Source organism: Berkeleyomyces rouxiae, assembly GCF_048999995.1.
Source record: "Berkeleyomyces rouxiae strain 22BRR77 chromosome Unknown BrBRR77_ptg000002l, whole genome shotgun sequence".
Lineage (NCBI taxonomy): Eukaryota > Fungi > Ascomycota > Sordariomycetes > Microascales > Ceratocystidaceae > Berkeleyomyces > Berkeleyomyces rouxiae.
In genome coordinates, this window is record NW_027396492.1 from 5,033,210 (window position 1) to 5,055,075 (window position 21,866).

Here is a 21,866-nt window from a genome sequence, read left to right on the forward strand (position 1 = left end):
ATATGATATCAACGGAACGAAAACGAGCACATCATGTGGTTGGCCAGAATATGCTCGCCATCAGATCCCATGCACGTGGTTGAAAAGAGTAGCAAGAAGATAAAGCATTGTTGTCTCTGGGGAACTCAAATGTATATCCCTCTCACCCGCGAGCCACTACGAGCCAATCACAACACGAAATCCCACTCTCATTCAAGGTTGCAGCCCTTGGCGAGGTTGCCATACTCACTGCAAAACTGGAGCGCTGTTTCGCTTGTATTATATGAGCAAAACGGCCAGGGCCACAGACCAATCAATGGCCATTGTTGCGCTTTCAACGGCCATTGCCACCAGCCCGGGAACAAAAGGCGTGATTAGATGCCGTGTCCTCGCAAGCTTCTCATTGTTTGTTTTTCTTTTTTGGTTTCTCAGGTAGGAAATAAAGTTTGGAACAATAAGACAGGGGAGAGATTGGATACTAGCGATGTATGTGATGCATTCGCAGTCCTGTGTCGCGAGATCTCAGATGGCGCCCTGAATGCATGTCGTACTTGCACTTGCAGAATGTCCGTCCTGGCTGGTGATTCAACGTTGCAGATGGGCCCCTTTTTGCATTGTTATTCAAGCGGTCCTGTCCTATGTACTTGTATAGTCTCCCGACTTCATGAGTCTTGTTTCGGAGGTCTAACCTTCTTTTAGGAGCAGTGCCCGAAGTAGCACAGTCAAGGCTTCAGCTATGGGACGAGGAGAAACGTCACCAGTAGACGAGGCGGCCTCGGGGCTGTACGACGCTGGTTACAACGATGCTGCAGAGCTTTATGCAGCTGCTGTCCGAGGACCCGTATATCTGTACCATGACAAGTAGCAATAGTGCATCCAAACCGTGCGTGCGTCCTTGCCTGTTCACGTGCAACCACATTCTATCACCACGCAGGGCATCTGGATAAGCAGATCGATGTATGTCTGACAAGCCTTGTCTGAAGAAGATGACACAATCATGACAATGGAGGCAAGGAAAGGGTCAGGAGGCATCCCAATAACACTGAGCAAAGCAACCTCGTTATCCCTTCTCTTCCGCAGAAATACTACATGCCACATACACGCATAACTATAGTTAACTATATGTAACTACGTATGTATGTATGTGTGTATGTACGTACCGATACAGCCGATCGAACCCGCCGACAGGTGATTAAGCAGAATTGCAAGACCGCCCTGGTCACAGCAGAGCATAACTTTTTCTAAAAAAAAAAAAATAGAAAACTGTAGCCCTGACAAAAACAAACAGGGCTCTCATGCGTGTCCGGCCCAAAAAAAACAAGGCCAGCTGCGGGGCAGCCAGAGAGAAAGACATATCACGAGTAAAAAATAATTAAAAAAAAAGTTCCGACCTCTTTTACGCCCGCCTACACCATCAAAAGCGTTGCCTGCCTCTTTTTTTTCATGCACACTCCCTCGATTTTCTCCAATACCAGCCGGCCGAAACATACTGCTATAGCAGAGGTCTCCCACTTCCCATCCCCGACCATCAATCACATGCTCATCTTCTGGCAGCTTTGCCTGTCCAGCGGTAAGTGAGCCCCACCTTGGCCGACAACGACGTCATTGTCCCAGCCACCATTTCTTTACGTTGACGTCATTGCTTTCCTTTTCCCTGCTCTACACTTTCTGCAAGGTGGTGGAGAGAAAATTTTTCTCAAATGGACTATTCGCTTACCGTCTATCTACTTGAAAAACATTTTCACTTGACTTGACTTGACTATGTTCAACGTGTACCAAAATCATTGATATCAAAAGACACTAAAAATGATTCCCCGTTTGTGGACAGGCATTATAAATGAATTTATCTGGTTCCTTCGATATGTAAGCACTTACGAGGTCTTGTGGTCTAGTGGTATGATTCTCGCTTAGGGTTAACCCTACAGCCAAGTTTGCGAGAGGTCCCGTGTTCGATCCACGGCAAGACCCCATTTTTGCTTAACCCATGTCTACTTAGGGTTATGATATCCACGTGACTAAATTCGGCCTCGTTTTGAGGACTCATCGGCGATAGTTACACAATATCAAGAGGCGCGAAGCCCGGAACCTCCGAAGAGCTTCTCCGGAGGGCCCAAACGATTTGCGCCGACTGGATTGGCCAAAGCCCTGACCACCCAGGTCCTAGACCGTGGCCAGATGGTGCCCCCGCTGTGGAAGTGATTTGGGTCCCGGGACACTCCGACGTCTGGGGCAACGAGCTCGCGGACCGACAAGCCAAGATGGGCGCCGAGAGGGCCTACACGCCCGTAGGAATGTCCCTTTCCTGGGCCCGCAGCCATTTCCGCGCCCGCGTCACCACCGAGTTTCGCACCTGGTGGTCGAATGAAGGTTGTGCCAACAGACCTCACCTGAGCCGACCTCTCGAGGCTCCTAAGAAGGCCTGGAAAACCCTTCTTGACGACACTGAGCGCAAGCTCGCCCGCGCTGTCCTGACAGCACTTTCTGGTCACGGAGACTACGCAGACTACCACCGCCGTTTCAATCACTTGAACGCAGTGCTAACCTGCCCCCTCTGCGACGCTGAGACCACCCCGGAGCACATCTGGACCTGCCCCCGCAACCCTCAACGGATGGCTAAGGGCTTCTTCCAGAAGCTCATAGCCACCAAGAGTGGAGCCATCTGGCTGGCATCTAAAGCGGCCAAGAGTCCTCCGGTGCTTCTAGCACACCGCCGTGCGGTAACGGGAACGGACCCGCAGGAAGGGGACTCCCCAGTTCGCCCTCCGCCCGACCCTCCACCGTCTGGTCCGACCCTGCCCGGGGCAGCTTAGCCTCTGGGGCCCAATCTTTTTTCGCGCAACCGCGCTGCCAACCCTCTGGCGTGAATACGCCGCCAACCCCCCTTTTCTTTTTTCTTATTTTGCACAAATATTTCTATCACTACATCGGCGGTGAGGCCAGGACTCTGGGTCTTGTTTGGGGCCACGCGGACGAAGGACAGCCTCTGCGCTGGGCAGGTGGGAGACCTCCTGTCATTATACTTTGTATTGTGGGGTTTCTGTATGCATGGTTTTAGGTTTTGGTTTTTGCTTCTGTTATGTATTTTTCCTGGTACTAGAAATAGTCCCCTGTCGTATGTCGAGAATCCCTCGCGAGTAGACAGGTAAATAAAGACTTTCATCATCATCACAATATCAAGACATATTTATCTTTTGTTGATAGGTCATGGGCAATGGTGGCTGTTTCCAGTTTGCCTTTGTTTGTATGGTTTCTGTCGTATGTCGAGATTCCCCGGCGAGTATACAGGTAGGTAAAGGATCTCATCTTCGTTATCCCTCAGGCGTAGACAGGCAAATCAAGACAATCAAAATCAAATAGACATGTGCTGTTAGCCGATAATACTTCAGAGAATCATTTCTCACAGCTAACTGTGGTGGCTAATATCCCCGCCGGGGTGCCATGTAATGCTTCTCATGTAGCGTAGTCGCGTCAGATCAAGTCAAGTCAAATCGAGGGTGTTGCCGAGTATCACCAACGGTCCACAGACTAGAACGAGTGAGTTGTAACCTGGAGATATGATCTTTTATATTGTTGTATCAAGTAACATATACGCTCTTTCTCCAGATAGCACGATATAAAGTCAAAAGTCGCATTTCGTGATGTATATTACCTTGACATGGGTAGATGACAGTAGATGCACCAACCTGCGCGCCCTGTTACAGAGCTTGGTCGCTCCTCGAAGTGTGATGTATAGTAATGGTTACTTACACAATATCAAGCAAGACGACCAGCTGGATATGTTACATGATCTTATATGCCTTGTGTTGGAGGCTGTTGGTCCTTGATACGTGTATAAGCATCACAGCTACTCTCTGACTACCAGATACCGGCTTTCTCAAACCTGTATCATAGGTCAATCTTACCTCCCGTCTGAAATCCATGTAGCACTCACCTTTCTCTAGTTACTTGAAGATATTCGCGCCATATAACGAAGCTAAATGCTTTATTTGGGCTATCCTTTACATCCAATCTCCAGCTTCATCCTTTAGCTCTACGGTCCTTTGGGTTCGAAAGACGCTCATCTTCATTTCTAACATGAAACACTGTTCTCAAGCCATCACGATATCCTTCAGGCTCTAGAACAAGTAGTATTACCTATATATTTTGTAGAAGGAACAGCTGGTTCACGATGAAGGAATTGAGGAGTGGAAGCTTCGCACATGATGCTACAAACAAAGGTACCGAGGTATCGAATGGTAGGGTTAGAGGCGTCTGACAGAGTGTAAGGGTTGGTACATCAGGGGTAAAAATGGGGAGTCCCGTATTAGTCCATATGTAGACAAATTGATTGGACTTTATCGCCAGGTATCACGGATGCCGCATTGGCCAGCTGCCAAACTGGCCTGACAGTTGTGCTTGAGCTTATGTCTATCTGGGCGAATTGACTTGGTTTACGCATGTAGCCCTTGCTCTATTTAGCTCATGACCCGACCAATTCTTGGTCCGAGTTCTGCCTGGTCGAAAAAAAGGCGGCCCCTGAGGGACGTTGAGACTGTGAGACAGTAAGCCATTTTGCTCAGCTCGCATTAATACAAAGTGGACCCCACCATGGCTATTATATAAAGCCGAATGATAAAAAGAAGGCCTTTCAAGCTCAACAAGACGCAATGCTAGGCTGTCTGCAGGGGGCAAGGGAGACAGGAGATCCCATGATGTGACCTGACCTGACCTGCCTGGTTGTGTGTTTCTCCCCCCTGAGAAATAACACCATATCGGGCCGCTTGTTGTGGGGTTCCTTTTCCTCTTCGTCACAGTCGGATTGTTGGTAATGAAGTGGGCGCAACGAATTTTTTTGTTGGTTTCCTTTTGCTAAGTCTGCAAGCTAATTCGAGGTGCCGGCTCGGCAATTAAAGGAGAGCCTGAATAGGAAAAAAAAAAAACTAGTGATGAGAAATAGACATGTGCAGATATGCGCGAAGCCAGGGCTGTAAGTGGATTATACAGGGGTTTAGGGCGCTGAAGAAAACTAGGTTACAGGGCCGTTAGCGCTGTACCGCATAAAGAGATACAGGGCACCTTGTTCATGGCATTTGATTATCGAGATCTCGAGATAGAGTATTTGGTCACCGAGGCAGATGTTGTTTGCAATTGCTGGTATCATAAAAAAGGCTGCTATAAAAAAGGATATCAAGAAGTAAAAAAAGAAAACAACAAGTAACGCCGTACTTTGCCAGCCCTTCCCACGTCGACATTAACCATCGGTCATATCACCACTGCTTGACTGGAGGGTCGTCTTGTATAATGTGTTTTTGGCTTGAGTGACTTGACGCCCCGTCGTCCAGGTGATTGTAGCCCTTCGTCTTGGCCTCGACCGCGCTCAGCTCAGAGACCAGGACCTCCTTGGTCTGCATGATTCCCCCGAGCGGCGGCCGGCGGGCACCCATCTCGTAGTTTTCATCGTAGACGTCGCCCTCGATCTCTGTTCTATAGTCAAGATGCGATCCGGTTCTGCGAGCCGCGCCACGGCGCGTACGATCGGCCGAGTACGAGCCGCCGATGGTGTCGAGACCTGAGCGGCCGCCGGTGGGATTGGACGAGGCGTTCTTGGAAGCTTGGCGGCGCTTGTTCCAAAAGCCATAGAGGGTGGGCGCGTTGACGACGACTGCTGAGGTGAACAGCTCAGTGCTGGCCCATGTGGTGCGTGATGACTGCATGCTTTGGTTAAGCGAGTTGATGGGCAGGCGGATGACTGTGATGGCGATGATGAAGATGCCCAGCGTGAAGAGCACGGTGAGCTGCATTTTGAGACGGGTGTTGGCTTGGAGGCCGATGAGTAGCGGGATGGGCAGGAGGAGTAGCATGAAGTCGGTGACGATGTTGGTGACGCCAACGACGATGAGTTGGACCTGGGCTGCCGTGCAGGGGCCTAGAGATGGGTACATGTTAGTGGGAAATGTGAGTGGGGGAGGAAGCAATAAGGTAAGACTTACCGGCCGATGGCACAATCTGCCAGTACTTTTCTACAGGTGCACATTCGCTGAAGGTGGTCACCTGGCAGGCCGTGTAGGTGCCGAAAAAGATGAACAGATAGACAATCAAGACAGGGTTCCTCCACGACACGTTGTTGAGGAGGCGTTGGTAGACATCAAGAAGCACGCATTTCTGTAGCCAAAGACTGTACAAGCGTTAGTAGGCGGAAAGATCTTCTTGAATAGCTGGTATACATACTAGGAGTTGTAGAACACGCGGTTCACTAGTGACAGCTTGCTGCCAATTTCACGGCGGTAGATCTCGCCAGACGTAAAGTTGAGTTTCGCCCGCAGGGCGGCAGGTATGTTGCTGGTGCCCCAAATCAGCACCACGTGGATTAGGCCGAGCCGTGTCAGCACGCAAAGCAACGCAGCCATAGACAGCCAGTCACCCAGAAGGAACGGTTGGCGAAGCACTTTACGCCAGATGAGGCGTGTTGAGATGATGATCACGGTCAGCCACGTGAAGGTCCAGTGCAGAGCGAGAGTCAGCTTGTCAACGGCCATGGTGGATAGAAGGGCCCGAGGGCGAGAAGACGACTAAAGGGTAGTGGTGAGGTGTAGAAAAGAAAAAGAAGAAAAAAAGAAGAAAGGGACAGGTGGCGAGGCCACTGCTAAGTATTAAAGACTGGACTAGAAGATGATTAAGAAGCACAGCGCCGAGAGAACTGAAGTATAGAACAAGTCGGGTCTAGCCCGCCACCCAAGCACACAAAGAAGAAGACAAGAAAGAGGGAGTCGCCGCAAAGAAGTCGCCAAGAACCAGGCTATTATACAAGTAGACAGGTACAGGCTTAGTTGTACAACGAATCTGACGTGAAGAGCGCAAAGGAAGAAATAGATCCCAACACTAAGCAAAACGGCGACAGGAGAACAGACCAGATGGGAACCAGTGCAGATCTCGAGCTAAGAAATAGTGCACAGCTCATGCGGTACCCTACTTACTTTGCGGGAAAGCTCGAATTTTAGCACTGCGACATCAGGGCCCGCCTTAGATGTATACGGTCGTGAAGGATGTCGTTGTTCCCTTTACCAGCTCGCGCATTGCTGCGTTTTGCCTTGCCTCGGGGAGGAATCGAGGCCAACTCTTTGACCGGGCTTGCTACATCCGGGTAAGGGGGGGGGGGGGGGGTTTGTAGTTGATACCTGGGCAGGTATACGCTTACATATTAAGACGATGTGGGGGGTTTGATAGGAGACATTCAATGCTTTTTTTTCTCGTTTGCGTTGGATCTTGTCTCTCTCGCAAGGCCATGTCAGGGCCTCTCTTTTGCTTGTGTTGTCCGTCAAAAAACCCTTTTTCATCTTCAAGGGAGAGAGAGAAGAGAACACCAACGGCGGAGCAATGGGATATGAAGACTTGAGGAGGCGAACACCCTTGTTTCCTTGAGTAGTAATTAACCAGGTGTAGTTAGTTATTAGCGACTGTTGTAACAGATACTACTCTACGGTAGTAGAGATGTGACATGTACCGCTTGGCTGGCTCTTTTATACAGGAGACGGCAATCATCATGTACCATGTGAGACAGAATTCTGTACGCAACTGGACGGGCGGTGGACTCTTCGGATTTGTATGCACATAAATACAATTGACAACTACAAACGTACAGAAACATGAGCGTTCTGTGCTACTTGATGCACGTGTGTGCAAAGACGAAGTGGCTGATACAAGGGGTCAATTTCACAGCTACACAAGATCTTATTCTCTGGAACTGTTACCTTTCACATCAGTTCCCGCCGTCACAAATAAAGACCAAGAGAACACCAAGGAGCGCCACACCAATCAGAGGTTCCTTAATGGCGAACAACCAACGAACTTGTTTTGGATCAGGCTGCCGATGAAGGACTTTTAATCTCCGGCCTGATTTGGCTTAGGATGGACTCGAGATTGGACTCGAGAGTGGACTCGAGGACTCGACGGACAATGACAAAAAGACCACACAGACAGCCGTAGTTTGGTATGGAAGGAGCAAAAACAAGCACCAAGGCAATCAAATCGAGAATGCAAACCACAGACAGCCGCAACGCGAGCTAACGATGCCCATGTAACTCTAGAGTATGTGTGTCTCAAAGGAAGAAGCGGAAAAGAAAAAGAGAAAAAAAAGAAGAGCCCCCGAAAGCGGGCCACGTCTGGCTCCTTCCTCCTTCCATCGTGCGATCCTTCCCTCCACTCCCTCTTTCCGAAATGGGGTGACTCCTTGAGTGGTGTTTTTTTTTTTTTCCGGTGTCCGACCTGATGGTCCTCGAGACAAACAAAAAAAATACGGAAAATACAAACGTGAAGCTTAGACATGATTAGTTAGAGAATTGTTGGCGCTTGTATTTGAGACGGGTTAGGAATTGTAGTCCGAATTCTGGAAGAGTGGCAAAGAGCGATAGGCCAGCGAAGATTCCGAGTGCTTTTTTTTTTTTTCCATTCCGGGGACCAAGACCCTTTAAAGCCTAAACATATGCTTGTGCGAGTAACTAGCTGTAGTTATCTGCTTGCAACATAGTACTTGGTGAAATATTTACTTGTCTACATCAACCTCCTCTTCACCTCATCTCTGACATGGTGCAACTCACAAATGGCCCGACCATTCTGGCCCCGGTCCATGCCAAACCAACAACAACATTCTACTCTGGTCTCCCGCTCGCCACTCCATATCGACTCCTCCCCCTTGGCCCGCCTGCTGTGACATTGCACCTGTAGAGCTTTGGTGACTAGTATTCATGTGCGCATGAGTTTGGAGTCAACCCAGCACATATGCTTCCTTCCATGCAAGAGGCCAGGGCAAAAAAGACAACGACGCACAGAGAAAGGAGAGACACTTAATAACTCGTCCGTGATTAGCCTCCATCCTGGCTCGAGAGCATTAGCAGGTCCTGTTGGCAACTCGTGGGTAAAATGCATTCCAAAAGAGGGTTAAGGATGGGCGGAAACTTTTGTAATACGAGGAAGGGTGCCAAGACGGCGTTGCGATAGACATGGGCAAGATCGACGGGCCGAGCCAGAGCCAAGTTTCCCCTTATCGTTGGAGTCTTTGGGCGAGAGACAAGTATAAATATTAGCTCTGTGCCCGTGCGGATGGCTGAATGCGTCCTGGCTTGGCTGTTCATCTCACCCGCTCTGCCCGCTCACATGTCACTCAATACTTGTTCGAAGAACTGGCATGTCACATATTTTCAACAACTCATAGCAGTTTTGTTCCAGCAAACAAAAAAAAAAAAAAAGGCAGCATGTTTTCTATACAAGTCTGCAATCCAGACCATCATAAACCAAGAAGATCGTAACGGGGCATCATGTGTAATTGCAGGGAAGACCAAGTGGAAAAGCTTTTCCAGAGCGACAATATTAAGAAGGGGAAGCAAAGGTTGAGAAATAGTTGAATCGAAGGGAAAAATGCGGAATAATGACATGAGAAAAGAAAGAAAAAAAGAAACAAAAGTCATATGCCTCGCTAGCCCCTGGTTTATATATGCAAAATCCAGGTCTTAAATGCGCGAGATCCAGCCTTCCAGGACGGCCTGGATTTGGCGCGAGTTGTCCTCCATGAAAAACATGTGCGCATTGCCGTAAATGCCAATGTCACCCAGCTCAAGGCCCTGAGCACGGCTGCACCCAGCTTGCTTGAGGTAGTTGACCACGCAATAGTCGTATGGCACATGGTACGACGCCTCAGAAGTCATGACCAGGATGGGCTTAGACGCGAGGTTGGGCAGCGTGCGCACCGAGCCCTCGGCCTGCAGAAGGCAGGACAGGTAGTTTTCGCCCTTGGCGGGAAACTCCTGCTTGACCAGGTCCGTGGCAGGGTTAGTCACGGCGGGACTGTAGGTCAGCGGGATATCAGTCAGGCCGTAGGCGCGCGCAGAGGCAGTGGAAAAGACGCCCTCGCGGAAGGTCGGGCCGGTGGGCTCGAGCAGAACCAGGCCCTTGGTCAGGGCGGGACGGGCGTCGGCAATCAGGATGGGCATAATGCCGCCCTGCGAGTGGCCGACAAGGATAACGGGCTTGCCAATCTTGTCAAGCAGGGCAGCGCCGGCCTGCTGCACGGTAGTCTGCTGGTAGGTGGCGTTGTTGACGAACTCGACGTTGGAGCTGTAAAAGGTGTCAAAGACGCTATCGCCCATGACGCCGGAGCCGGGCCAGCGGGTGTGGTTGACGGCCTGGGGCCACAGCATGTAGTCCTTGACGGCAGTAAAGCGCTGCTGGATGATCTCGGCAGAGTAGGTGGAGGGTGCGGTGGCGCCGGCCTGAGGTCTCCAGGCCGAACGGCCACGGAAGGTCTGGTCGACAATGTAAACCTCGTAGCCCTGGCTGATAAAGTTGGAAGCCCAGCCACGGGAGCCGTCGGGCTTGTTCAGCCAGTTCTAATGGGGCGAGGGTTAGCGGATGAGCTGGGGGTGGAGATCTGCTCCGTCTCGGTTGCTACTTACAGTACCGGTCTGGGCCTGGCCGTGGATCAGCACAATAGGAACCGACTTAGTCACACCACGCACGGGCACCAGCTTCTCGACGTACATCTGGTTCGTGAAGAGGTGACCGCTGCCCACAACCTCGTAGCCGCCACCGACATAGAAGAAGGTGCGGATGGTGGCAATCTCGCCGTACTCATTGGTAGCGTTGGCCTTGGAAGCAATACCAGCGAGCACAGTGTTGGAGATGACAGATGTGCAAGTGGCGCTGGCGGCCAGAGATAGAGGCAGCACAGCCGTGAGAACAGCCCGGAGAGAAACCATAGTGAAGATGGGAGGGAAGCCGAGGAGGACGAGGAGGTAAATGAGTGACCAAAGGACTGTTCGTTCGTTTCTTAAAGGAACCCTCAAGGGAGAAGAAGAACCGGGGCAGTCACAATGTAACAAAAGACCAGGAAGGACACGTGAGGGTTGGTGGAGGACAAAAGGTAAAAGGGAAAGATGGGACGCCGATCACTCTTATATATAGTTATAGTAGTACTGGTTATGGCCGGCCTTTTTTTTTTTTTCAAGCAACGCCTCTCCCTGGCCAACAACGCGCTTCCATGAGAGGAAGAACGCCCGAGATAAAATCGGAAGAAAAAAAAGGAAATGAAAAAGAACGGACGGGCTGTCAACAAGTGGCACAGGCATTGACAGGGAGAGGTTGAACAAGAGGTCAATGCAGCCAGCTCCAAAGCTTGCTTGTGCTGCGAGTGGAGTGGAGTGCAGTGGAGAGGCCTGGGCTTGGCTTGCTGTGCGTATCTGGGCGAGAATGCAGGATCAGCAGGCCAGAGAAAAGGGTCTTGTGTCAAGTCGAGGATGATGTGACGCAGTGGCTCACTAACACCCAAAAACCTGAAGGCCCGGCGTCCTGGGACCAGGCCCGGTCGTTCATTTGGGGCGGCTGCCGCTGAGATGACGAGGCTAGACTACCAAAGGCGCTAAAGAAAATGAAAAGACGCTAGAGCCAGGCTAAAGCGGTGATAGTTTGATGAGGCTTCATCATGTCGCCGGCTAGAAGGCTTTAAGCAGGGAGAAAAGGAGGTGGAAGGGTTTAGCCGGGGCGACAGACAACTATGCGTCCAGATATAATGCACATACGTACATGCGCATAGCTACTTGTGTGTACAAGTATACCAACACATGTACCCAGCCCCCATAAGCCTCTGGTATCTGGTACAATGTCCCCCTCGCGGTGGTCCATATTCTTCATTTTTCAGCCGTGGGACTGGAACTGGCACGAACTGTCTCAGCTGCAATCTCCCAGGCTTCCTTGGTTGGCACGGTTGGCTCCGATGCTGTCTGCCAGCCAATGTAACCGGCCACATGGCTCCTATTCCCTTCCCGTGCATTTCTACTTTACTTCAACCTCTGTCGATACTTCTACACACACATGTGCTTCGTGTAACTACCGTCACAACGTCTTACCACGTGTGCGCTACCATTGAACCCCTCCGCAAGCTTCTAGCGCATGTCTCTAGCTTTCGCCCATACTTCCCGATGAGGGCATCTCCTTCCAATAGAACAATACCGTCTCTCCACCCGGCCCACCCAAAAAAAAAAAAAAAAACATGCGCCAGCAGCGGCCGAGTTTGCTTCCGGTCCGTCTGCCGCCACCAGCCTGGCCAGCCCGTTGCACCACGCCGCAGTCACGAGGCAGGATGCTACATCAGTGGGGATTTGCAGGACGCCAAACAAGATCAAGGTAGCACCACTACTTGCTTTTCCGTCCAATCTTTGGCAGCTGGCCGAGGGTGGCCCCGTCCGGGCTCTGAGCCTGATGTCATCCTGTCTGTATATAACTGACACCAGCCCAGAGCACTCGTCAGCAGAATTGCACGAAAGAGCGAGTCGTCATTTCCGGGCCGTATGCCTCTTAGCTGATGGGTGGAGTGCCCTGAATAATATGGCCGTGTATTGACATAACACTGAAATCACAATAAGAACAAGCTTATGTTGGCACAGACGCTCCTCGTTTCTTGTCGCTGCGGATGGCTGAGGCCGTGGCCATTCCGCACGTACGAAAGAAAAGTTGAGTTGAAATTTTTCGACGAGAGTTTTTTTTTAAAAAAAAAAACCAAGCAGAGTTTTGGATTTCGAGAAGAGACGAAAGAAAAAAAAAAACTCACCACCGCAAATGACCCAAAAACAAATGTGCCATAACCATGAATCGAACATGGGTCACGTCGGATCGTAGAACAGCTGATGACTGAAGACCACAACGACGTATTCTAACCACTAAACTATTATGGCTAGGGTTACCGATGAAAGGGTCAGCCTTACTCGGAATTATATTCTAGCCCCTGTCAGTTACCAGTCCTCTGATTGGCCATAACAGGACAGCTCCCCACCTTTTTCCCTAAGCTTCCAGTCAGCCCGTAGCTTTTCAATTTCAACCCACGAGCAAATAGAACATGAACGGCGGCCATTTCAATCGCATACGCAAAGAATTCTACAAAGACGCTCGCCAGTGTTCATCTTGCGCCGCTGTCTCTATCGAAGGACCCGCGAATTCTGATCCGCATCCCCACTGTGAGTGCAGCTCCGGGCCGGATGCTGCTGAGCCCTCCCAAACAAGATCCGTCGCTAACGCCAGCTGCCAACAGCTTCGACTGCATTAGGGGCCAGAAGTTATTGTTGGCTTTAGGGTCCATGCTGTGAGTGCTCTCTAATACTTGTACAGATTGGGACAATCGCTGAAAGGACAGGGAGACAACCCCCTAATAGGCATCCGGCCCTCCACCACTCCAACTTCGGTCGTTGACCTGGACTTCCGCCTCTGCCGCTCGCTTTATTTCCGAGCCTCCCGCCTCTGCTCTCTTGTGCTCCGGCGACCTGCAAAACCCGCCCCCCAGCCCTCTCTCCATCGCCTTGTTTCTTCCTACAACCGCTCTCCCATCGCCTACCATCACCCCCCTTTGATTCGGCTTACCAATCTCTGTTTGACATCCCACCCAACAGTTCGACAACTTCAAGTGCCCTCGCACTCTCTCTATATCGCCCCATAATCTAATGGCAGCTCCAGTCGCCAAAGCGCTACCGACGCCCGGAATGCCCATCACTCCGTTTCCACACAATTGCGACTCCACGGCGCGCGGCCGGCCGATCCCCGTCACCCTGACCGAAGCCGGCCTAGACTCCCCGACATTCCGCGCATCCGCTGCGTACTACTCGGACCAGATTGAAGCTGTGGAGCGATGGCTCGACATTGCAACGAGAACGGCCGGTAAGCTTACACAGGAAATCCTGTCGCTGGAAGACTCTATAAATCTATATCTCAACAAGCTCACACCACCCATGGCCATTGCCGAGAGCATGATGGACCAGGACTACACACTGCTTGCTCTCAAGCGTGTGAGCGATGCCTCGCGCGACTGGTGGATGCAAGTTCTTAGCATGATGCGCAAGATGAACGCCACCATGGTCGACCCTGTGCGCCAGTACATCAACGGCGACCTCAAAGCCTTCAAGGATGCGCGGCGAGCCTTGGAAACGACACAAAAGGCCTTTGACCAGGCCCTTGCGCGTTATGCTTCACAAAACAAGACCAAGGAGCCATCGTTTCTGCGCGAAGAGGCCTTTGCTGTCCACGAGACTCGCAAGGCCTATCTCAAGGCCTGCATGGACTTTTGTGTCCTGGGTCCACAGGCCCGCGCTTCCCTCGACAAGCTCATGGTGCGCCAGTGCTTCGATTTGGCCAGAGAAGTCAAGCTGTCGCGGGAGATAACCCGTAATTCTGAGCTGTGGACCGAGGATCTGGATCGTATCCGCGGCTGGTCTAAGGAAATGGAGGCCGCCGAGCCCACATTCAAGCGCGAGCTCGCCACCATCTGCCGTGAGATTGGCGACGCTGCCATTATGGTGTACCGACCGTCGCGCGAGTTGGAGGCATACAGCGCATCTACTGTCCCGTTCCTAGGCTCACGAGGCCCAATGTCAGGCATCCAGACTGGGAAGCCCTCGACGGATTCAGCGACTGCCATGTCGACCATCATAGAGCGCCAGGGCTGGCTGTTTCTCAAGTCAGTTCTGGGCAAGCCGGCCCGCCCGCAGTGGGTGAGGCGGTGGTTCTACTGCCGGGATGGCGTGTTTGGGTCTCTCCAGCACAATGCCCAGGGCGTCTTCCAAGACGACGAAGTCGGTGTGTTGTTATGCAGTGCGAAGCCAGCTCTGAGCGAAGAACGCCGCTTCTGCTTCGAGGTCAAGACCAAGATCTCAACTCTGGTACTGCAGGCCGAAACCCAGCAACAGCTCAGCGAGTGGTTGCACGTCTTTGAGGCCGCGAAAAAGCATGCGCTTGAGGCAAGCACTAGCAAGGATTCCATCCCCATGCGCACAGGTAGCGACCCGGCCTTTTCCATCAAGCCACCGAGCGCTCCAGAGTTCTCGACGAGGAACATTGACGCCGCTACTGCGACCGCCCTGGCCCTCGACGATTCAGCCCTAGCTGTCCCTAGCATCGAGCCTGCGCTGACCTCGCGTGCTAGTATTGACATGTATGGGAGCCAGGCCCCGCGACGCTCCTTCACTGCTGCCATCGGCCGAGACACCGAAGACCACCACTCCAGCACCCGCATCATGTCGCGTCGCGATCTACACCGCAAAAACACCTTCCACGCCATGGATCCGCCACAATCGGCCGGGCACGGCCCTGCTGGCGGCATTGCAAGTTTGATTTCTGGCATTCCCATTGGTACTCCTTCAAATAACAAGGGATTTGTTGCTGCAGCCGCAGCCGCTGCCATGGGTCAAATTGACATGCCGCCGGGAAGCCTTGCGCCACTAACGCCGCCCCGCCCACCCCTTGGCACTAACATGACGCGTGCTGCCGTTCAAGCAGCCACAGATCGGAGTGTGGCCATGGGAGTACCACATCAGTTGCCCGCTTTCCTGCTCGCCAACTTCTGGGGTTCGAATGCTTGGAGTAGTTTCTATGCCGATGGGCAACTTGATTATAAGAAAGAAGAAGAACGGGCTTTAGCCTTGGCTGCATCCGAGGGCAAGCATGTGACAACTACGCTCCCTTCAGGCGCTAGTCATAGAAAGACTATGAGTGCCGATATGATACAGCCTACGCTGATAAGTGAAAAACTGGACTTGAAGCCCCAGAAGCCAAAGCCACAACATTTGTTGGGCCTGCCGTCGCAATTGCAAGAAATATTCCCCCCCGGATACCCGCCTGAGCTCAAGGCCCAGAATGCCTCGTTCCGGCTTCTATTTCCTAGTGTGCCAATGAGTGAGAAGCTAGTGCTGGTCTTCCGTGGAGCTTGGTCAAGTACACGGGGCGCCAGCGCGGGTTCCGATGCTGGAGAAACGAAGCTTACAGCCACCGGTCGTGTATTTGTGACACCTGACAGCTTGCACTTTTATGGCCATCGCATGGGCCTGCTGGTGGCCTTTTCGCTGAGTTTGGATCTTGTCAGCGAGATTACTTCCGCGCCCGGAAAAGACTGCGACTACCTGTTTTTGCACCTGACGAATTGCCCGTCACACGATACTAATGCCAAAGAAAAGGCCAAGCCTAGTAGTGATACTGGTCTTTCGCGCATCACTATTACAACCTTTTTAGAAAACCTACCGCTTCTCCAGGCCCGGCTTAACGTGCTTATGGATAATCTCCAGGCCGAGGAGCCCATGGATATCCAGGACATTACTGGAACCTTTATAGACATGGAGCGGGGTCACGACTCTCGTATGCCCGATAGCCCCAACGGAAGTCTTAGTGTTGGTAGTTGGGAAGAGGTAGAACAGCCGCCGCTCGCGCCTATTACGTTGGCCTTGCCACCAGCTGTGGTTGCCCGGGCTGAGAAGCAGGCTCACGAGCGACAGCCACACTCGCCTCACATCGGCCGCGCGGGGCCTCCGCTCAGTCCTGGAATCAGCCGCGTTATGATGGGGTCGCGCCGGTCGACTGGCCTGTCTACAACGACACGGAGCCGTGGAAACACAACTGGACGGCTGCTGCCACGGGGCCCAACTGGATACGAGCCGAACGACATGAAGAAGAAGGTGTGCGAGCGGCACTTTGACATTGGTGCCAAGGCGTGCTTCCATGTTGTTTTTGGCGACCGAAGCTACATATTTGCCCGATTATACAACCAACGCCAGGCTAGCAACATTGAGCAGCGGCCATGGACTCTATCCGAGGAAGGCGGGCGGATGCGCCGGGAGTTCAAGTATCGCGCCGACACGATGGATATGCTTGGCCGCAGCCGCATCGAGGACATTATTGACTACCAGACCATCGATATGTTTACAGATCATTCTACATATGTCGTGTCTCACGTTAGCACGGCGTGGCATCTCCCCTTTTCGAGCCACCTGCGCGTAGTGACCAAGATGGTCATCACACACGAGGCCAAGAGCCGCTGCAAAATGACCTTTTACACACGCACCGACTGGGCCAGCACGGCACCGCCGCTGGGCAAGCGCATGGTCGATAAGCAAGCCATGGACGATGCCGCCGCAGTCGTGGAGGCAATGGCAGATGCGGTAACGGAACAGATCCATAAGCTGGGCGCCCACAGCCGTACCAAAAAGGCCATTCAGGTCTATGGCCACATTGGCGGCATCACGCAAACCGTCATGTATGCGCATGACGCCAGCGCCGCCGACGTCACCGTCTCGTCTGCTAAGGGCAGCATGGCCAGCACTTCGGCGACCGGTACACAAGGCTCGGGCGGCGGCCAGAGCAAAGGCAGCAGCAACAATGGCGGCGTGCGGGTTGCCGGCGGCACTGGCAACAACAACACCAGCAAGGCCCCGTCCGTCCGGCACCGCACGCTGACGAAAATGGCCTTTGACACAGTCTTTTCGTTTGCTGAAAGCATCGTCACGTCAGTGCTGATGTCTGTATTTGCCGTGATGCAGTCGCTGTTCCGCGTGCTCTCGGCCCACCGCGTGCTGCTGGGCCTGTTGGTAGCTAGTGTGCTTCTCAATGTGCTGATGACGGGCAAAGAGACGTCGTCGTGGTGGACGGAGCGGCGTGCGGCGCGCTTCATGCAGCGCATTGGCGTTGGCCCGAACGTGGTCATGAGCCGCGCCGTGCGCTGGGAGGACCTGGGCGCGGCCGTGGGGAGTGGCAGCGGGCCGCTGTGGCACCGCGAGTCCGAGTGGTAAGTTTTTTCCGGCATGCAATCCTACGCTCTCTTTTTTGTTTTAATATCTACCATCTAACGTTTTTCCTATCCCGTTCTCTAGCTACGCCTCGTTCCAGGCTGTCGTCAACGCCAGCGACCCTGATGCGCTACTCGACTCCACGACCGGCGCAGGCCCGCACTCGCTGCTGCTCACGACGCCGCACTCGCAGCAAACGTCGCGGCGCATCCACCGCACGCGCCAGCGCCTCGGCGCTTACCGACACGACCTGCTCGTGGCCATGCGCGTGGTCAATCGCATCGAGCGCGAGATGGAAATGGCTGAGTGGGAGGCGTGGGTGGCAGACGAGAACCAGCGGTGCGCACAGCTGCGCTATGCGCTCGACGTGTCTGACACAGCAGCTACGGCGGCGACAGCGGATTCTGGGTCCGGAGATGGCGCGCCCGGACAGCCCGCGGCGTCCAAGCCCGACAGACTCGACGAGCGGCGCGCGGCGCTGGGCCTTTGGTACGAGGACTACTGCGGCAGCTGTAGAGCGGATGCTCGGGCGCTAGCGGGCGAGCAGGATGCGTAGGAGAGGCTGGTGGCGCCTTTGGGCTTGCAGGTAGAGTAATCACTGTAATCGTCATGATTATGCATAGCACGCATTTGTTATAGTGCACGCGAACTGTGACATGCGACAGGCCGCGGCTGGAGCTGTAGGCTGTGGTTTAACTAGCAGGCGGACGGGCGAGAATCGGCGCGTAGTCGGTGGCTCGGGTTAGCAGCGAGACAGCGGTGAGGAAAAGAAGGCCGCCGAACCAAGGGTTAATTTTCAAATTGTCTCAGGCCTTGTGCGTCTAGGCTGACATTTGTGTATATAGCCAGCCAAGCCCAGGGGCCCCCCTTCCAAACTAGCCAAAGCAACCGTTGGCTTGGCACGTGTCTGAGCAGGGGATAGACTCCTATTTCTGCTATCCCGGGCTTTCTGCTGCCAAACTGCCGGTGAGTGAGGGAGGACCAGGCACCCAGCCAAAGAGCCAGAGCATGGAGGCCCTGGTCGGAGGAGACGTGCTTGGTCGTTTCTTGATGGGCGCCAGCATTGACTGGCCCCCGCCCCCTCGCCCCTGGTCGTTCTCTTCTTGCGGGAGTTCTGGGCTGTGCTAGGCACCAAAAATGCGGGCAGACTATGACGGGTTGGGCTAGTCGAGGGCCTGGGTTTTTTCTTTTGCTTTCTTTGGCTGCATACATTGTTGGTCTGCTTTGCTGGACCAGAGAGCTGAGGCCGAGGCGAAGAAGGCGTAGGAAGAGAAAATAGTAAGCAGATAGTTGTCCGCAATGGGCGAGAGAGAGCGGGCTGATGGGCGGGGGGCTCGGGTCTTTATGTTTTGCCATTCATGGCGACGTCTTGTCGTGTTCCCTTGTGCCCCCTGCTTTTGCTTTTCCTCCCAATGCGTGTCTTGAACCTTATGTCAACTAGCTAGACATCCATCGTTGTTCGTGAGGTCTGCTGGCTGGAGTAGTTTGCTTGCCTTAAATCCGGCGAACCCTGTCTAACCACCCGGTTTCATCCCATATCGCGAGTTCCCTTTTTTTGGGTGTTATTTTTGGCTTGATTAATTTTGTCGCCTGTTTCCCCCCTGGCGTTTCGTTGTTCAAATCGTTCGGCTCTGGGTGTTTGTTCGCTGGCAATTTATACCTGGCTGAGCCCTTGACCAGGTTGGGCTCTCATCGCAACCCAAGACTTATTCTCTTCGTCCTCTTCCCCCTAGAATCTCGCCCACCATGCCTTCGCAGGCAATGTTTCGCATCCTGGAGCCCATTGAATGGGACGACATCTCTCTTCAATCACCCGACTTCACCGACCTGCTCGACGACATCCTCTTCCATGGCCGCTCCATCATCGCCTCGCTGCCGTCGTCCGCCGCTCCGCCGTCGTCGCAGGCGCCGCTCCGCCCGGACCACCGCCCGCTCGAGAACCACGTGCAGCTGATGGTCGAGGGCCTGCGCCGCGAGTGGAAGGAGGTCAAGGGCGCCGGCGGCAAAGACGACCCGCTCGCCATCGACGTCTACCGCCTGCCGGCCGCCGACAACAAGGGCACCTGGTTCGGCCGCCGCAGCGTGCACACCGCCCTGCCGTTTGATCGCTGGAAGCATGCTTTTGCCGCCGAGTTCCCCGAGGCCCTGCGCACCGGCCACCCCGTGCGTGGCCTCAGCGCCCAGGAGCGCCTGGAAGACATGGCCACCGACAGCTGCCACGTGCAAGGTACGTACTCTCCTGGCTCGCCTCGCCCACCCGCCCACCGCCCGGCTAACCCGCCTGTCTGCTGCCAGTCCTGCGCATGGGCGCCCAGTTCCCCGGGCCCACGGCACCGCGCGATTTTGTCGCCATGGTCATGACGTGCGAGTCGAGCATCCCGCCGGCCGCCGCCGAGGACGCCAGCACCCGCCCGCTGCGCGAGCTGGTGGTGGTGTCCAAGCCGTGCGAGCACCCGGACAGCCCGCCCGTGCATGGCACCATCCGCGGCTTCTACGAGAGCGTCGAGATGATCCGCGAGATCCCCGCCGCCGACGGCCAGGTCGCTGTCGAGTGGGCCATGGTCACGCGCAGCAACCCTGGCGGCAATGTCCCGCGCTTCATGATTGAGCGCGGCACGCCCAGCGCCATCTGCGGCGATGCGCTCAAGTTCTATCAGTGGATGGAGGCTGCCGATCTGACGGCCTACGAGAAGACGGATACAAAACCGCACGCCGCGGAAACACCGGAATCAGCCAGTTCGGCGTCAACGGGAGTAGCCGCTGCTGAGCACGACTCCAGACATGCCGTGCACTCATTGCACCCGCAGAACCAGCCTGGCCATCACCATCACCATCACTCGCACTTGGGCTCTCCGCTCGGCAGCCCCCGCCATTCCATCCGCTCCATGCGCAGCATTGCGGATACCCTCGACAGCCCCGTGCCCACCTCTGGAATAGGCCTCGGCTCTAGCCTAGCCAACGACCACTGCCTGTACGACAGCGACAGCGACGACGACAACGCCAGCTTCATTTCGGCGCTTTCCGAGCCCGAGCACACTAGCCACGCCCCGCCGTCCCCACGCTTCCCGCCCTCGCCGCGCTACCCACCATCGCGCCACCTCAACACACCCGGCCGCCGCTCTACCGACGAGGCCGCTGCAGCCAGTGCGCCCAACGGCTTCCTCTCGCCCTCGTTCCAGCCGCACCGCGCCTCTCAAACCTTCCCCATGATGAAGATGCACGGCGGCGACGGCGCTTCAACGCCGCCCCGCCTCTCTGCCGAATGGATGGCGTCCACCGAGGAAATCGCCGCCGTTGTCGCCCACGCCCACCATCACCATGCCTTCCGCAACGCCGCCGCCGCCAGCCCCACCAGCCCTGCCAGTCGCGAGCCGGCCTCGCCGCAGACCAAAGACCGCCACCATCACTTGCTCTTACACATGCGCCGCCATTCCGCCCATAAATACCCCGCCAGTCTACAGCAAAGCCCCAGCCAGCGGCGACCACGCCGCGCCACCACGCCGTCCGCATCCTCGACGCAACTCGACTCCTCACTCGCGCCTGAGCGACAATACGCCGCCTCTGCGTCCAACGCCTCCACATCGTCCATGGCCTCACGCACATCTTCATCAGGCTCACAATCGCGGCCGCGCCTCGGCTCTAAGTCTTCCGCCACGCCTAGCAAAAAGGAGCACCGCAGCCTCGCCGACCGGCTCCTCCACCGCACGCCGTCCAAGAGCAAGGCGGCGCGCAAGGAGGCCGAGCGCCAGCGCAAGCAGGAGGCCAAGGAGCGGCGCGCCGCCGAGAAGCGCGAGGAACGCGAGATGAAGCAGGGCGTGCGCACGCGCCACCACGAGGAAAAGCACGAGGCGCGCATGGCGCGCCGCGCGGCGGCAAAGGCGCAAAAGGACGCCTCGCCCCAGCGCGGCGCCAGCAGCAGCGACGGCAGCCTCCGCAAAGACGGCGAAAACTACGGCACGGCGCCGGCCGGCACCGCCCAGTCGGGCAAGGCGTCGGGTTCCGATAGCGTCCCGCGCTCCGTGGCTGGTGCCCTTGGTTCGGCGGCGTCGATTTCAACGGCGGCTGCGGCACCGACTCTTGTGAGAGAGGATCCACGCATGCTCAAGTACGAGCGAGACCAGGCTCAGGCCCAGATGGACACTCTGAAACAGCAAGTCGCTCGACTGCGCAATCAGAACGCCCTGCTTGCGGGGCGTTTGGGCCAGCTTGGCCTGGAGGACGAAGAGATACAACGCCTAGCCACGTATGTGCCCAAAAGTCAATAATTACTGCATTTGCTGTAGCAGCATCGCCTTCATGTACAAATATATACCAATGAATATACTC

The 21,866-nt window shown here is 54.5% G+C and overlaps 5 protein-coding genes across 5 annotated transcripts; 3 read left to right on the forward strand and 2 right to left on the reverse strand.

The window, feature by feature from the left end:
* Positions 1-1,515: 1,515 nt before the first annotated feature.
* On the forward strand, positions 1,516-2,789 carry BROUX77_002974 (uncharacterized protein; the record flags this gene model as incomplete). The annotated part of the gene is made up of 2 exons (XM_073747573.1): positions 1,516-1,549; positions 2,137-2,789. 2 exons carry the CDS (start codon positions 1,516-1,518, stop codon positions 2,787-2,789), a joined length of 687 nt encoding a protein of 228 aa, XP_073608056.1.
* Positions 2,790-5,225: 2,436 nt separating this feature from the next.
* On the reverse strand, positions 5,226-6,494 carry BROUX77_002975 (uncharacterized protein; the record flags this gene model as incomplete). Its single annotated transcript, XM_073747574.1, has 3 exons — positions 5,226-5,884; positions 5,949-6,133; positions 6,187-6,494. 3 exons carry the CDS (start codon positions 6,492-6,494, stop codon positions 5,226-5,228), a joined length of 1,152 nt encoding a protein of 383 aa, XP_073608057.1.
* Positions 6,495-9,461: 2,967 nt separating this feature from the next.
* BROUX77_002976 (uncharacterized protein) lies at positions 9,462-10,706 on the reverse strand (the record flags this gene model as incomplete). Its single annotated transcript, XM_073747575.1, has 2 exons — positions 9,462-10,337; positions 10,404-10,706. 2 exons carry the CDS (start codon positions 10,704-10,706, stop codon positions 9,462-9,464), a joined length of 1,179 nt encoding a protein of 392 aa, XP_073608058.1.
* A 2,730-nt stretch (positions 10,707-13,436) lies between these two features.
* On the forward strand, positions 13,437-18,096 carry BROUX77_002977 (uncharacterized protein; the record flags this gene model as incomplete). Its single annotated transcript, XM_073747576.1, has 2 exons — positions 13,437-17,539; positions 17,625-18,096. The coding sequence occupies 2 exons, from the start codon at positions 13,437-13,439 to the stop codon at positions 18,094-18,096; spliced, it is 4,575 nt and encodes a 1,524-aa protein (XP_073608059.1).
* Positions 18,097-19,286: 1,190 nt separating this feature from the next.
* On the forward strand, positions 19,287-21,805 carry BROUX77_002978 (uncharacterized protein; the record flags this gene model as incomplete). Its single annotated transcript, XM_073747578.1, has 2 exons — positions 19,287-19,767; positions 19,836-21,805. 2 exons carry the CDS (start codon positions 19,287-19,289, stop codon positions 21,803-21,805), a joined length of 2,451 nt encoding a protein of 816 aa, XP_073608060.1.
* Between the last annotated feature and the right edge of the window lie 61 nt (positions 21,806-21,866).